Raw genomic sequence first — 16803 nt, 5'->3', positions numbered from 1 at the left:
ACCAAGTATACCCAGCAAGTCCTGGGATTTGAACCTACAACCTTCTGGTTGGTGGTTCCAGTTGCTGGTCCACTTATCCTCCCACCAGGTATACCCAGCAAGTCCTGGGATTTGGATCCACAACCTTCTGTTTTGTACAATGTTTCCGTTATGTTTTGTGGATTTAAACCCACAATGTTCCGGTTGCTGGTTCTCCTACCACAAGGCTACCAGCCACTCTTCTATGTGTATTTTTAAAACACGTGAATCCTTTTGGCAGTTACCCAGGTCACCCATATGGTAATTTCAACCATGGTTATATTATTTTCCTACAAACAAACCTGATTAGGCTTAAATATGGTAAGTTTTGCAAGCTAACAAAGAAAACACTGAAATGGTTGAACATCACAAACTTTTGAAGAGCGGTGCATATTAGGCCGTCCCAGTCAGAGAGAAAACCGTTAGACCAAGTGCTGTGTGGCAGCTGAAAGCTGAGACTTGAGGCAGCACTTTTTACAGTCGGCTAACACTTTTCTCAGGCGTCGCTCACACAAAATACAGTGATAAAACTAAAGCCATCATCCCCTCAGCTATGACCACTGAGCTACTGTCACAGTTTTACAGCATCTCTGGTACACTGGTGAAATCATACAGCAGAGTATTCTATCGATATTTTAAAATGAATTTCATATTTAATGAAGCTTACATGAAAGGTAAGATATACATACATTTTCAAAGATACATACTACACATGCAGAATGAACCTAAATCAAACATTCACATATACAACATACAAGCTGCCGTATAAAGGAAATGTTTCAGCCAAAAATGCAGTCCAACATGTTTGGTGTCTAAAATTTGGTTCTTTACCTTTAGTGGTTGAGCTACGAGGCTAATGTGGCTAACAAGTAACGGAAGCTTATACCCCACCAATTAAAAAAACAGTAATATCAATTACTACTACTCAAAAACAGTGTTTATCTAAGTAATATTTATTGTATAGAAACGCTTCATTAAATTGCTTTGGAATCAAATTCAACTCAACAACTCGATTAGTTCACAAGCTTCCATTACATAACTTATCCTCATAGCTCCATCAAACACGTCTCAGCCAATCAGCATTTGGGGTGGGGGAAACTGTGTAAGTTTGGTTATGAAAGATCAAACTAACGTTTTAATGTTGGGTTTACATTATCGGGGTCTGGTGCGGCGTTACTGTCTGGGCCACTGGGACGTCCCCTGGCCGGAATCAGTCGTCTCCACTTCTGTGTAGCCTTTCAGGGCTCTGGCACGCTTGTTGTAGGGCTCACTATGGGGCTGCAATGCAAAGTCATACAGCAGAGCAGCAACCACACCCGCCAGCATGGGTCCCACCCAGTACACCTAAACAAACATACATATACACACATACACATAATACAACATGCATGCAAAGTCATTCTGCACTGACTCAACATTTCCCAACAAACATATTCTAAAAAGAAAGTGAATGGAGAGAATATTCTCAATGCAGAATTTTAGTGTTTGGAAAATTATGGCATGTGGTAGTGAATGATGGTGTTTATTGTAGAAGATGATGGTGTTCGGTGGTGAATGATGGTGTTTATTGTAGAAGATGATGGTGTTCGGTGGTGAATGATGGTGTTTATTGAAGAATGTTGGTGTTTGGTGGTGAATGATGGTGTTTATTGAAGAATGTTGGTGTTTGGTGGTGAATGATGGTGTTTATTGAAGAATGTTGGTGTTTGGTGGTGAATGATGGTGTTTATTGAAGAATGTTGGTGTTTGGTGGTGAATGATGGTGTTTATTGAAGAATGTTGGTGTTTGGTGGTGAATGATGGTGTTTATTGGTAAATGACGGTGTTTGGTGGTGAATGATGGTGTTTATTGGTAAATGACGGTGTTTGGTGGTGAATGATGGTGTTTATTGAAGAATGTTGGTGTTTGGTGGTGAATGATGGTGTTTATTGAAGAATGTTGGTGTTTGGTGGTGAATGATGGTGTTTATTGGTAAATGACGGTGTTTGGTGGTGAATGATGGTGTTTATTGGTAAATGACGGTGTTTGGTGGTGAATGATGGTGTTTATTGGAAAATGATGGCATTTGGTGGTGAATGATGGTGTTTATTGGAAAATGATGGCATTTGGTGGTGAATGATGGTGTTGAATAATGTTGGTGTTTATTGGACAATTATAGTGTTTGGTGGTAATTATGGTGTTTATTGAAGAATCTTGGTGTATGGTGGTGAATGATGGTGTGTGTTGGAAAATGTTGGTGTTTGGTGGTGAATGATGGTGTTTATTGGAAAATTATAGTGTTTGGCAGTGAATGATGGTGTTTATTGGAAAACAATGGTGTTTGGAGGTGAATGATGGTGCTTATTGGAGAATGACGGTGTTTGTTTTATTGGAAACTGATGGTGTTTGGTGGTAAATTATGGTGTTTATTGGAGAATGTTAGTGTTTGATGGATCATGGCGGTGGTCGTTGATGAATTTGTTGGAGAATGATGGTATTTGGTGGAGCATGGCGGTGTTTGGTAATGAATTTGTTGGAGAATGATGGTATTTGGTGGAGCATGGCTGTGTTTGGTAATGAATTTGTTGGAGAATGAATGCGTTTGGTGGAGCATGGTGGTGTTTGGTGATGAATTTGTTCGAGAATGATGGTGTTTTGTGCAGCATGGTGGTGTTTGGTGATGAATTTGTTGGAGAATGATGGTGTTTGGTGGAGCATGGTGGTGTTTGGTGATGAATTTGTTGGAGAACGATGGTGTTTGGTGGAGCATGGTGGTGTTTGGTGATGAATTTGTTGGAGAACGATGGTGTTTGGTGGAGCATGGTGGTGTTTGGTGATGAATTTGTTGGAGAACGATGGTGTTTGGTGGAGCATGGCGGTGTTTGGTGATGAATTTGTTGGAGAACGATGGTGTTTGGTGGAGCATGGTGGTGTTTGGTGATGAATTTTTTGGAGAATGCTAGTGTTTGGTGAAGAATTATCATGGTGGTGTTTGGTGATGAATTTGTTGGAGAACGCTGGTGTTTGGTGGAGCTTGGTGGTGTTTGGTAATGAATTTGTTGGAGAATGATGGTGTTTGGTGCAGCATGGTGGTGTTTGGTGATGAATTTGTTGGAGAACGATGGTATTTGGTGGAGCTTGGTGGTGTTTGGTAATGAATTTGTTGGAGAATGATGGTATTTGGTGGAGCATGGCTGTGTTTGGTAATGAATTTGTTGGAGAATGAATGCGTTTGGTGGAGCATGGTGGTGTTTGGTGATGAATTTGTTCGAGAATGATGGTGTTTTGTGCAGCATGGTGGTGTTTGGTGATGAATTTGTTGGAGAATGATGGTGTTTGGTGGAGCATGGTGGTGTTTGGTGATGAATTTGTTGGAGAACGATGGTGTTTGGTGGAGCATGGTGGTGTTTGGTGATGAATTTGTTGGAGAACGATGGTGTTTGGTGGAGCATGGTGGTGTTTGGTGATGAATTTGTTGGAGAACGATGGTGTTTGGTGGAGCATGGCGGTGTTTGGTGATGAATTTGTTGGAGAACGATGGTGTTTGGTGGAGCATGGTGGTGTTTGGTGATGAATTTTTTGGAGAATGCTAGTGTTTGGTGAAGAATTATCATGGTGGTGTTTGGTGATGAATTTGTTGGAGAACGCTGGTGTTTGGTGGAGCTTGGTGGTGTTTGGTAATGAATTTGTTGGAGAATGATGGTGTTTGGTGCAGCATGGTGGTGTTTGGTGATGAATTTGTTGGAGAACGATGGTATTTGGTGGAGCTTGGTGGTGTTTGGTGATGAATTTGTTGGAGAATGATGGTGTTTGGTGCAGCATGGTGGTGTTTGGTGATGAATTTGTTGGAGAATGATGGTGTTTGGTGGAGCTTGGTGGTGTTTGGTGATGAATTTGTTGGAGAACGATGGTATTTGGTGGAGCTTGGTGGTGTTTGGTGATGAATTTGTTGGAGAATGATGGTGTTTGGTGAAGAATTATCATGTTTGAGGATGGTGGTGTTTGTGGGTTGAAGGCAGTGTTTGCTGGAGAATGACGCTGTCATTATGATTCTTAGCTAACATAGACGTAATTTACTGGTGCTAAACTCTGGCTAAGTAAACTGAAGTGCGAGTATGAAAGAGCTGACTTACCCAATGGTTGTCAAAATACTCTGTGATGGCAGCAGGTCCAAATGAGCGTGCAGGGTTAATACCACAGCCCGTGTAACTGATCTGCAGAGGAGAGGTTGAAGATGAAGAAAGTCAAAATAAGAAACAAAGTGCTATTTCAATCTCAGTGGACATTTCATATATATATGAGTACAGTGCATCACTCTTACCGCAGCCAGGTGCCCCAAACCCACGGACAGTCCAATAGCGAGGGGTGCAGATCCAGTCACGTCGGTTCGGCGCTTGTCTGTTGTGGCGAGGACACACAGCACCAACTGGAAGGTTGCCAGAAACTCAATTCCTAAACCCTGCACTGGAGTCAGATCATCAGCCAGCTGTGAGAGAAAGCAGAGACGTTATTAACCTTCACTGTAAAGTAAGTAATAAGAATTCAGGCATCATTCAGTTGCCACAGTGGGTCCCTGTCTTTGTCTTGCTGTAGCACACTTAATAAGACCTTTAGTACTTTAACAGTCTCTGTGTTGAAATCAGGAACCCTTTACACTGTAAAGCTGGGAACCACAAGAGAACCTGTAGCATGTTTGAGATCTTTCTATGTAGGTTAGCATGAAAAGTCTCATTGAATCACAGCAATGGCGCCCAGTCTTGGTTCTAGAGTAACCCTGACATGCATATTTTTGTATCTGGGTCGTTCTCCGTTTGGAGGGGAAACCATGTCACAAAGGTTGCAGGGCTTAAGAAGATGCTTAAAATATCAGGCACAGCTCCAAAAGCCAGTATGTACATCTACACAGTTGACCTAAGACTAAATAACACTTTTCCTTTATGATTCTCTGATTTTTCTCTTTTTATCCTGTTTCATATTCGCTCTGCGTCTGTAAAACAGCTCGTCACAAAACCCATTTTCAACACTTGAGAAATATATAAACAGTATTTTTTAGGGGTTCAACTCAGGAATTTGTATGAAACAGATTGATGTTTACTTTTTATATGATTAATGTTATACTACATTTGAAAAATATGTATTTTATTCAAAAAATTCATTTGTCACAGTGATTTTGGTCACTGGTGTTATCAGGACTCTTGACACTGTATTTTCAGCTCTATTAAACTGCTTCTTTGGGTCGAGGCTCATCAGAGAGGAAGCATCTCAAGGCATGAGAAGGCGAGTCACACTCGCTCACTATATTTCTCATTAATTTATTAATAATTTTGTTCATCAGGCAGCTCATAACTTATGTGTCACCGGTGTTTTGTGCTTTAATGGCTGGGTAATTAAAAATGTCAAAATAATGTCATATATTATTTTATTACTGATTTTAAATCCACAAGGTCACCTGACGGTCAATAAGGCAGCCAATTTACAGAATCCTCAGTTTTAACCAGAATGTCACTGGAGTCACCGTCACTGGAGTTACACCATATTCATACAACACCAGTACCTGTAAAATATGTTTGAATTAAGCTCCTTTCTGCATAGATGATAATAGGAGATGTTAATGGACGTATTAAGATTATTTAGCTTTGGGATGAAAGAAATTTTAAAAAAATATATCCACCTGAATTCCCACTCCAAATGGAGAACGACCCATCTTCCCTGTTCAAACACAACAGATCCAATTAATCAGGCAAATAATGAGCCCTTCCTTAGTTGGATCAGCTGTGTTAGGGCAGGGAAACCCCTAAAATGTGCAGGACATGTTTAAGACTTGGTAACACTGCAGTAGTTTCAGGTTCTTGTCAAGTTTCTATGAAAATTCCCATTGAATTACAACATTTGCTCAGAAATCCTGGATTATAACTAATCAGGTGCTAAAAAACGTCCTTTCTGAATGGGATCAGACATGTTAGAACTATAAAATGTCCAGGACCTCCAGAACCAAGTTCCCAACTGAGATCCTAACTAAGTTCTTGTCAAGTTTCCGTTGGATTACAGCAGTGGTTCCCAATCCTGGTCCTGGACAATGTCTGTCCTGCTCACTTGAGTGTCTTTCCTGCTCTAATTTATTCAACTAATCATTTAACAAGTTAATTAGTGAGCCTTTCACTGTAAATCCAGGACCAGATTGAGAACCATAAAATCAAGTCACAAACATAGCCGACTGAAGCAACTCACACTGTTGACTCCGAGTGTTGTTTCTCCTGGGGTCAGCTTGGACATGATACCACTGGCCAGGATTGCGCCTAGCATCTGCGCTACGATGTAGAGAGCAGCCTTCAGCGCGCTGATCTGGCAGCTGACCACCATGCCCAGGGTCACGGCCGGGTTCAGGTGCGCTCCGCTGATGTGACCCAAACTCTGAGCTAGCGTGGCGATGGCCAAACCAAAGGCCAAGGCCACTTTCACCTCCTGGTCCGGGTTATCGTTGTTCTTGTTGCCTACAGCGGACGCCAGGCCTATAAAGATGAAGAGGGTCATTCCAACAAACTCGGCAAGCACAGCCCGCCAAAACGTGCCGGACTTGAACTCCTGAACCATGATGAGTTTTTACTGTTCTACGCAGCCCTCGTTACTGACCAGCAGTGCCAGCTAAGCAGACACTTATAAACCAGTGGAGGGAGGTGGGAGGCTAACAGGAAGCTAGTTTTAGCAAGGCAGCCACAAGCCTGGAAGGAGACAACAGCCGTTAAACTTTTCAGGGTCAGAGTCAACTCTAGAAGAAGTGTTTTGGGGCCTACAGTTGGTTTAGTTTACAGTTTTATCAGTGACAATTTAGACAAATGTCAGAAAATGTGCGCAGCATCATAGTTAGCAACTAGCTAATTTCTGTCTACAGTAGCCTACTTGGGCAAGTAGACATAAAAATAATACAAAATACACACTAAACACAATACAAGTACAGATATAAGTGTAAGATACAATAAAATCTCAATCACATTTGGAACTTTTAAGATATTTGGAATTTGGTCCAGGTCTAAATTCTTTAAAACTTTAAAACACGAGTACAAGATAATGAAAACTTTTTTGCTGCCCTCATGTTGGTGCAACAAGAAAACAACAAAATGTGTCATCCGATTTACATTAATATGATGGGAAAGCTAAGCCTTGACCCAGCTAGCACACTAAAAGGGACATTTATGCCTAAAATTTGATATGTCATAAACTTTTCATAGCACTTCTGTTGGAGCAAAACCATCTCCAAAGTGGTAACGTTACAGGAGACGGAAAAAACACTCCACCGATTTGTCAAAAATTCTGCATAATTAAATGGCTAAATGTAAACAAAGTCATTCATTTGGTGCAAAATACTTAATTCTATAGAAACTTACCGAGTCAGAACTGTTCACAGTGGTGGTGATAGGGAACCAGACGTCCACCTCTAAAAGCTCCCTCACAGAAAGTTACTACATGAAATGGTTATGAATTCACTGTCTGATGTTAGTTTTGAGATGAAGTTTTGGCCCAAAACATATTTTAATCAATTTATTTTAATCTGTTCATGGTGGAGGGATAGATTAAGGGTGTTCCATGGCAAAACAGTTCCCAAGGAAATCTCTTTTTTTTCAGATATACCACTATTGTACCATCACCAACATTACATTAAAAACCTCAGAAGACTTGAGTACGTTGGTGGTTTTGGATATTGAGTATTGTGTGTTGAAGACATCAGGATCCCTGGTTCCTATCACCACCACTGTAAAGACATCTGAGTCAGCAAGTTTCTCTACAAATGAACCATTTTGCTTCAAACGACCCTGAATGACATTGTTTACATTTCAATCACTGAATTATGCAGACTGGTGGAATTCCCCCTTAATGTACATCAAAGGAACCAGATTTTTTTCCCCAAGTAAATTTGGGCCGTTTCTTTTGGTCCATTCATCATGAAGTTTATACCCAATGTAATGGACAAGTATTTTCAAATTATGTCAAAAACTGAAAAAAATGACAAAAATGGAGATACAAGGTTTTGTGCTACTAGCAGCGATGTTGTTTTTCACGCCTCATTGGTTTGACAGAATTCAAAATGTTGTATTCTTTTTGTTTTTACCCATTAATGCTCTCTCACTACAATACCCGGCATGCATTACACAAAGAAAATGCATCAGATCATTGGGAATCCATGTGGTGTCAACCAGTGCTTACTGCTAGCCTAGCTACTAATCTGTAGGCCAACAAATACAACCAAGCCAGCGTTAGTGTAACTTCTCAGTTATGGATTCCATCTTTCTTCATCCCAAATTGTATCCAGGGTCAGGTTTCTCACCCTTTCAGTCAGAAACAATAAGCCAAACTGAGGGGAGATGTCTAGACAGCCAGATAACGTGGCTACCTTTAGCTTTAAGCTTGTGGTCCTCTTCATTTGGCAAGTCATTTCTGTCGTTTGAGTAATTCACTCTCTCCAGGGAGGATCTGAAGACAGTTACCACAGATATACAACTGCAATTAGCAGTAACTTGCTGTATTCGCCATATAGCAAAAAATCCACCCCAAAGTAGCTGTACTTTCAAACGTTCCTCCCACTTTCAAGATACCTCATCAGAGGGGGGGTGCTACTGTTTACACCTCATAATCTCACTCTAGATACATATGCAGCACCACTGTAGGAGGTGAGTGGACATGCTTACAATAAATATAATGATGGTTAATCTTTTCATTTTGGCCAGAGAGTCCCTCTTAGGTCCTGTTGTCCTCGTCTGGTCACACCAGACTGTCGCCTCACTGTTTTCATGCGGGTGGCGCAAAAATAAGGCCAGTACAGGCAGTTTTGATGTGATGTGGTTTTGGAGGGATATATTATATGTATATTTCAGTAGGCAGTTAATATTACCTGGTTCAGTAGTTTGTTTTTTGTGATGAGTGACGAGACATTTCGCGGGTTCAGACCGCGCCTTCAGCGTACGGTGAAGGCAGATTTTACTCCCTTTCAGTGCGACTGCTGCTTGAGGCCATAGTGTCTCATTCCGCCGTTCAAAGTGTTGCTAACAGACACCCTCTGTTTGCCCTCAGGCACTTACCCAAAACTCTTTTGCCCATAACCAGTCCCAGTATTAGGTTTATTGACAGCTGCCAGACCAACACTGGACATGATATTCAGCCGAGAGACGAAATTCATTTGTTTAACTTGTCATCGAGCTGCATTATGCTTGTGTAGACCGGACACTGTAGATATGCAAATCAGCTTATTAGGGAAAAAAAGAAAAGTACAATAATTTTTAATGGCTATGGTACATTGACAGCCTATATTACACGATTCTGTCCCAAATCCATGCTTTTGAGGTCTCTTATACTATATATCCACATGTTGACTTCACTTATGTGTAGACTTTGAGGGGAACCTCCATTATGCCTACTAAACATGGATAATGGACAAGGCCCCAAGCACAGTGTTACGCTATGCCTCTTATAGTGAATTTGGTTTTCCTGGTCCTCAGTAGTTAAAGAGGCACAAGGCAGGCGTATTAGCACAAGTGAGAAATGGGCAACACTTTAATTCCAGAGAAAAACCTCAAAAACCACTGGACCAAGTGTAACTTCAAGATTGGCTTATACAGCACTGTGTGAGGCCTTCATATATGTAACTTTGCGTCCGAGTACAAATGATTCATTTTAGGAGATTTGAAGACATCGGATAAGAATCCATCTGCATAAGGAGGAAGTTAAAAGGAAAGACGTTTCCAAAACTGGAGTTCAAAAACTGACTAAAAGCAACAGAAAACGTGGCTCCTAACAACCACCTGGAAGACCTGGTAGACCCCAAAACTGCCCCCATCAGATAAACAGCACTTAAAGCTTTCATCTCTGAGAGAGAGGAGAAAATCAAGCTGCTTCAGATCTGAAAACATCCACAGGTGTTTCTGTCCATCCTTCCACTGTGAGAAGACGACTCAGCGCTGTGGGTCTGAAAGGATGTGTAGCTGATGAAAGAAGAACCTCACTGAGAAAAGGAGACGGACACATCAAACAAAGAAGCTGAACGATGGACTGACCACCCCAGAGTCCAGACCTCAACACCACTGAATGTGTTTGATTACTTCAGAAAATGATCAACTAGCTAAGACTGAAGCAATAGGGACACAACTGGACCAACATTCAAATCTTGACAAACACCCTTTACCATTTATTTCAGTAAATAGGCAACACAGTCTTTTCTGACTGAGGTCATCCTGGGTCTGCAAGCTGTGTGTTAAGTGAAGGATCAGAGCTGGAGCCGACGTTTTTGCACATCATATATCGAGATTCAAAAGAAAACTGCAGGTCTTGGTCAAAACTGCAAGCGGTTTATTTGTACTGGCAAGGAACCAACAAGACAACTTATTTTAGAGCCAATATACATCAACTGAATCGAGATATGAAGTGACCATTTTACTGTTTCTCCGATTGCTCTCCACCAGCTCCCTCTAGCAGTGGTTCCGTTTCTCCATCCAGCCCTTCCACACCATGACACCAGACCTTCAGCCGTCCAGCAAAGTCAGAACCCCTTGGACACAGCAGGAAGTCGTAGAGGAGCGCAGCCACAACACCACCACACAGTGGTCCAGCCCAGAACACCTGAACAAACGAATAATGTCAGGGTCAAATATCTACCAATGGGCTAGTTTAACAAAGCTTTGCTCCTGATCTGTACAGGTTAACAGCGGTCAACATGTGCACATGGTCATTGACACGCTAGCCATGCCAGTTGAAGCTAGTCAATTTAAATTATGGCATAGTTTACAGATACCACTAAAAAACAGGGACTCAAATGTGGCTATGAAGTGCTAACATGACCCTTTACATACTGACCATGAGCCAGAAGCTCTAGCATTAGGTAGAAAATGGTTGTTTTTGTAATACTGCTAGTTATAGTAGCCTTTAAATGCCACAGTTGAACAAACCTAATAAAAAGAATGACAAGGAAAGCCACAATGAAGTTTTATTCTGCACTGCATGTTTTTTGGGATCAATTTTTAGCAATTTAGCCTTAAACATTAGCAGTGTAGGCTCAAAAAATAAATAAATAAATAAATAAATAAATAAATAAATAAAGCTATGCTAACTGAAGACACCTGGCAAATACTCATGGCAGCAGAACACCACCAACACCAACACCGTGTTAAGATTAGTTAGTTGTCCTGACCATCATAGAAAGCCCTTTCCAGATGGACAATATTGAACCCGTTGTATACGTACTGACCAGACCACCTCACTCCAGCACAGCTGGGCGATTTCTTTCTTCATAACAACTTACTCAACCAAGTAGTTACTAGGCTTAGTAGGACTGTTTGAGCAGGGAAGTCAGCAAACTGTTCAGGACTGACTGTCTAGAACCATAATTGAGGACTTAATGTTATACATCAAAAGTATGAAAATTCATCTTACCCAGTGATTTTCAAACTCCACAGTGACCAAAGCTGGACCAAAAGATCGGGCCGGGTTGATTCCACACCCGGTGTAGCTAATCTGTTGGGGGTAGTTTAAACAGTTCAGGAACAGATATGGGTGTTTACTGGAGCATCAAGTATTCTCATTTCTATTTGGACAAGCAGCATTCTCAAAGCAAAAGGTTCCAAAACAATAGTTCTTGGCTTGTACAGTTCTAGGAAGGAACAAATCTGGTGTAAAACTTTACTTTATTTGGTGTAAACTTTACTTTACACTGTTATAAAAAAGGTTCTTCACCCTTACAACTCCTTCACAAAAAGCATTTCTTTAAAAATAACCATCTACTGAGAGGTACTTTAAGGTAGTTCTTCAAACCAGTCTTAAGGAACCCTCATAAGATCCAGCGTAAAGAAACGCGAATACATGAACGTAAGAATTGCGTGACCCCTTACACCTGCAAGATGTCCCAGACCCACGGAGAGTCCAACTGCAAACGGTGCAGAACCAACGATGTCAGTTCTCCTTTTATCCATAGTTGCTAGGACGCACAGGACCATTTGGAGAGTGAGGAGAAACTCTATTCCAAAGCCTTGTCCTGGGCTGACTCCATTCAGCTAGAGAACAAATGAAGGCAGCAACGTAGTTAGCATGCTAACGACAGGGGGTTTGGTAATCTGAAAACAACTCTCGCTCTGCAGAGGAGCTCCACAAAAGAGAAGGCTTTTTTTTTTTAAAGTGCTTGAAAGTTAGTCTGTTCATTTTCAGTAGAGCATAAAGGTGAAGTAAGGCCACTTATTTTTTACTTTTGAGCATTTTCAAACAGTTGCACTGAAGTATGTCCTTTACTCCAGTCCACCATAGCGCTTCACATGAAGTGGCTAATTGCTCTTTGTGGGTTTAATTTCATTCAGTTGTGTTGGTTCAGTTCCTACACTGCTTTATAACTGCTCACACCTCTGACTTTGAGCTTCAGCATTTTTGTTAACCAAATTGATCAAAAAGGAGAAGAATGGGGTCTTAAAAACCTCTTTTCCTGCACTTATAGATGCTAGAGGCTAGCTAGACCAACTCAAATTCCACAGGGAGCTCCTAGACCTCAAGTTGTATTTTGCTATGCGAACATGAGCCAGTCAATGAACTATTAATAGAACCAGCTTTAATACAACACCAAACCAGCAGAACATTAGACAGCTACAACTACAATGTTTACATGCTAGTAATGCTAATACTCCTAGCACAGCTCAGGCTACTCTGACCAACTCTACAACTACAAACACTTCTCAAAATAAGTGTTCCAGATTTTTAACCAACTCACCTTGTTCAATCCAAGTGACTCGACAGCTGCTGGCCTCACTCCCAGAACGATGCCGCTAGCTAGCACCGCACCAAGTATCTGGGCTAACATGTACCACACTGCCCTACAAACGCTGACCTGGCAGCTGACCACCATGCCCAGGGTCACAGCAGGGTTCAGGTGGGCTCCGCTAATGTGGCCCAAACTCTGAGACAGGATAACAATGGCCAGCCCAAAAGCCAAGGCCACTTTCACTTCCTGGTCCGGGTAGCTGCTGTTTCCATTCCCGATCGCAGCGGAGATGCCGATGAAAACGAACATGGTCGTTCCAAAGAGCTCCGCGAGAACAGCCCTCCAGAAACAGAGAGTCTTTAACTCCCTCACCATGGTCTAAAAGAGCCACCAACAGAACCCGGCAAACAGGCAGAAAAGGTTCAGGTTAGCTAGAATGCTAAAACAGCTACTGCTTGCCAAACATCTTACCAAGCGCTTTCCAAAAGATACACACGTGTCTTTGCCACTAATTCTTAATAGGGCTCTCAGCCTGATTGGCTGATGAAATGGGATGGTGGCCATTTGGAGGGTAATTAGGTGCCGTAGTTAAAGAGGCTTTATTGCAGGGGTGCACAACTCCGGTCCTGGGGGGGGGCTGGTGTCCAGCACAGTTTGGAGGTTTCCCAGCTCAAACACACCCACTTAACTTGGTAGTTAACAGAAAAATGTAATCAGGTGTGTTGGAGCAGGTAAATCACCAAACTGTGCCAGACACCGGACCTCCAGGGCCGTATTTGTGCAACCTTGCCTTATTGGTTCCTTTAGGTTTTGTTGACCATTTAGGTCAGGAGTGTCCAGTCTTATCCATATAGGGCTGGTGTGGCTGCAGGTTTTCATTCCAACAAAGCAGGAGGTCACGTGATGAAATGTTTGAAGACTAAGACCAATTGATTAAGGTGAGTTCCGGCTCGTTTGGAGTGAAAACCTGCAGCCACACTGGCTCTTTATGGATAAGATTGGACACCCCTGATTTAGGCACAGGTTCCTTCTTCTTATGGGAGGCTTTGCAGATAGCAGGGTGATCTTGATCTGTTACTAGTTTTTCATCTGAATCCTTATTTTGGTGGAAGTTGAAATTTCATTGTCAACATTTTGTTGACCAGTGGAGATCTACCTTCCTCCAGGTTTCACCTCCAACCGCAGTCTTCCACACCTCATTTCAGCTAAGCAAGAACTTATTGCCAATAATAGGATGGATCAGGTGGGGTTGATTAGGCTTAGAGCTAAAGTCCACAGGAAGGTCGATCTCCAAGGGCAGGGCTGGTGACCACTGTGCTAGATTAACGTTAAATTATCAATACAGGTCGGTGGCAAAATCCCCCTTCCTTCAAGGCTGTTCTTATTAGCTATGTTCACTAGCAAAACTGAACTACTTAACTATCATTTATTGGGCTGAGAAATGTGCCTGTCTGCTTTGAAATAAGAGAAAGAAAAACGTTCCTGGCGTTATGCTTCTTGTACAACTGGTTAAGCTTGATTTCTTTCTTTTATTTTTTTTACAGCACCTGGTGAGGAAGGAGATCTGAGCCAGTTTGAGTCAGTTTGAGTTACTGACGGTTTGAATTCGTGATTATTTTTTTTGTTCCTTTTAAAACATTTTCTTGTTATCTTGTTCTTCAATGAATCAGAATAGAGTCTAATAGAAAGTTTTGCTTGTTTTAGGCCAGGCGGCTTTTTAAGAAGTGATCCCAGCTGTAGATAAAGCAGGGCTGTGTTTTACTGCAGTAACAGGATTTTCTAATAAAACTTTCAGTATTTTAAAAATAATAATTCAAAGTGAGTTGAAGTTAAATTTAAAGCTTTAACATTGATTTTAACATTGACTCAATGACTGCTGTCTGGGCTGCTGACTTTTCACTGTTTAAAGACGGTACTACTCCTGTTAATCAAATTCTTGCATGCAGGCCTACAGAATGAAGCCTTGTGAAACGCTGATGTGTTTGAAATTTTTCTGTCGAAAAAATTGAGTTTTTGATTCATTTGACCCCCACCTCTCTAGTGACATCTACTGGCCATAGGTGGTTGTCTGGTCTATAGTATGTCTTTCCATTTTTCTACTAATTTTCATAAAAAAGTGAATAAAAACAACTAAGATCTTAATTTCTAACATTAATCACAAGGTAGGATATAAATATATATATATATATATATATAGTATAATATTTTTATGTAAGAACATGATTATTCTCCCACCATGATGGGGCTAAGATGACTTATTGCTTATCACCTCCTCAGCCTTTGAAGTGATGTTATGAATATCATTTGTTGCTCTCCGTCATCATAAAAGACTGTGTTTGAACTGCTTATAAACAACCTAGGAATCTGTAGGTGAGCCTTTCTGGGATCTGAGATTAGATGACTGACTAAGCCAAATATGTCAATCACCGGCGGACGTTGCAGGGGTTGCATTTTCACGAAACAGGACTTCTCAGTAAGCTGAATAGTGTATGCCAAATATTTTCAGACTAACTCAGAAATCCTGCTTTGTGAAATATCTTCTAGGTTACAGTGACACATTCTGAAGCCTCATTTCTCTCTGATCATGTGACATTTGCATTTGAACCACACCTTGAATGAGTGTTTTGAAACATCTGTGATTGAAAAGCTTGACGTAGTGTTGGTAATTAATATGCAACCCCATTTCCAAAGAAGTTGGGATGCCGTGCAGAATGTAAATAAAAATAGAATGCAATGATGAGCAAATCATGTAGACCATTTTTAAATGAAAATACTACAAAGACAACATATCAAATGTTGAAACTGAGAAATTTTATTGTTTTTTGAACATATATGCCCATTTTGAATTTGATGCCAATGACACGTTCCAAAAAAGTTGGGACGGGGGCCTGTTTACCACTGTGTGTCATCACCTCTTCCTTTAACAACACTCTGTAAGTGTTTGGGAACTGAGAAAACTCTGCTGTAGTTTAGAAAGTGAAATGTTTTCTGTTCTTGTTTGATACAGGATTTCAGCTGCTCAACAGTTCAGGGGCTCATTTGTCATATTTTTCATTTCATAACTCTCCAAATGTTTTCAGTGGTGACGGATCTGGACTGCAGGCAGGCCAGTTTAGCACACAGACTTTTTTAAAACGGAGCATTGCTGTTGTAATACATGCAGAATGTGGTTTGACACTGTATTACTGAAATAATCAAGGCCTTCCCTGAAAAAAGACGTCGTCTGGATGGCAGCATATGTTGACAAAACATGAATATATAATTCAGCATTAATGGTGCCTCCACAGATGTGCACATCACCCATACCATATGCACTAATGCCCCCTATACCATCATGAATACTTGCTTTTGAACTGTGCACTGATAACAAGCTGAGTGGTCTTTAGCCTGGAGGACACAGTGTCCATGATTTCCAAAAAGAATATCAAATGTTGATTCATCGGACCACAGGACACTTTTCTACTCCGACTCAGTCCATTTTACATGCTCAGGCCCAGAGAAGGTGGAAGCATTTCTGGATCCTGTTTATGTATGCTTTGTTCTTTGCATTTTAGAGTTTTAACCTGCATTTGTGGATGCAGTGATGAACTGTTGTCACAGACAGTGGTTTTCAGAAGTGTTTCTGAGCCCATGCAGTGATTTCCACTACAGAGTCATGTCTGTTTTTAATGCAGTGCTGCCTGAGGACCCAAAGATCACAAATACTGGTTTTTGGCCTTGTTCCTTACAAACAGAGATTTCTCCAGATTCTCTGAATCTTTTAATGATATTATGTAACGTAGATGATGAAAAACACAAGTTCTTTTCTATTTTATGTTGAGAAATGTAATTTTTGAATTGTGGCACTATTTGCTCATGCAGTCTTTCACAGAGTGGTGAACCCCTCCTCATCTTTACTTCTGAAAGACTCCGCCTCTCTGAGATGCTTTTTTATACCCAATCACATTACTGACCTGTTGCCAATTAAACACTAGGTGTTTTTTTTCAGCATTACACAATTTTACCAGTCTTTTGTTGCCCCCGTCCCAACTTTTTTGAAATGTGTTGTTGGCATTAAATTCAAAATGGGCATATATTTTTC

At 41.1% G+C, this 16803-nt stretch overlaps 2 protein-coding genes across 2 annotated transcripts; both read right to left on the bottom strand.

Annotated features, from left to right (window-relative positions):
- Positions 1-657: 657 nt before the first annotated feature.
- Positions 658-6892, bottom strand: LOC118825571 (aquaporin-1-like). Its single transcript, XM_036596240.1, has 4 exons — positions 6227-6892; positions 4320-4484; positions 4132-4212; positions 658-1362 (listed from the first exon to the last, which is right to left on the bottom strand). Exons 1-4 carry the CDS (start codon positions 6587-6589, stop codon positions 1192-1194), a joined length of 780 nt encoding a protein of 259 aa, XP_036452133.1. The 5' UTR covers positions 6590-6892; the 3' UTR covers positions 658-1191.
- Positions 6893-10348: 3456 nt separating this feature from the next.
- On the bottom strand, positions 10349-13893 carry LOC118825570 (aquaporin-1-like). Its single transcript, XM_036596239.1, has 5 exons — positions 13879-13893; positions 12732-13100; positions 11869-12030; positions 11414-11494; positions 10349-10603 (listed from the first exon to the last, which is right to left on the bottom strand). Exons 2-5 carry the CDS (start codon positions 13095-13097, stop codon positions 10418-10420), a joined length of 795 nt encoding a protein of 264 aa, XP_036452132.1. The 5' UTR covers positions 13098-13100; positions 13879-13893; the 3' UTR covers positions 10349-10417.
- Between the last annotated feature and the right edge of the window lie 2910 nt (positions 13894-16803).

The sequence above is a fragment of the Colossoma macropomum genome, unplaced genomic scaffold, assembly GCF_904425465.1.
Source record: "Colossoma macropomum unplaced genomic scaffold, Colossoma_macropomum, whole genome shotgun sequence".
NCBI lineage: Eukaryota > Metazoa > Chordata > Actinopteri > Characiformes > Serrasalmidae > Colossoma > Colossoma macropomum.
Note: the sequence above shows the minus strand (reverse complement) of the source record. Positions and strands in the feature narration are given on the sequence as shown.

Bases quoted from the DNA above. Each gene is read 5' to 3' on its own strand.
- LOC118825571 (XM_036596240.1), bottom strand. From the start codon at position 6,589: ATGGTTCAGGAGTTCAAGTCCGGCACGTTTTGGCGGGCTGTGCTTGCC. The intron at 4,213-4,319 runs GTAAGAGTGATG...TCTCCTCTGCAG, and splicing joins GTTTGGGGCACCTGGCTGCG to ATCAGTTACACGGGCTGTGG. The intron at 1,363-4,131 runs GTAAGTCAGCTC...ATGTTTGTTTAG, and splicing joins AGTATTTTGACAACCATTGG to GTGTACTGGGTGGGACCCAT.
- LOC118825570 (XM_036596239.1), bottom strand. From the start codon at position 13,097: ATGGTGAGGGAGTTAAAGACTCTCTGTTTCTGGAGGGCTGTTCTCGCG. The intron at 12,031-12,731 runs GTGAGTTGGTTA...TTTGTTCTCTAG, and splicing joins AGTCACTTGGATTGAACAAG to CTGAATGGAGTCAGCCCAGG. The intron at 10,604-11,413 runs GTAAGATGAATT...TCGTTTGTTCAG, and splicing joins TGGAGTTTGAAAATCACTGG to GTGTTCTGGGCTGGACCACT.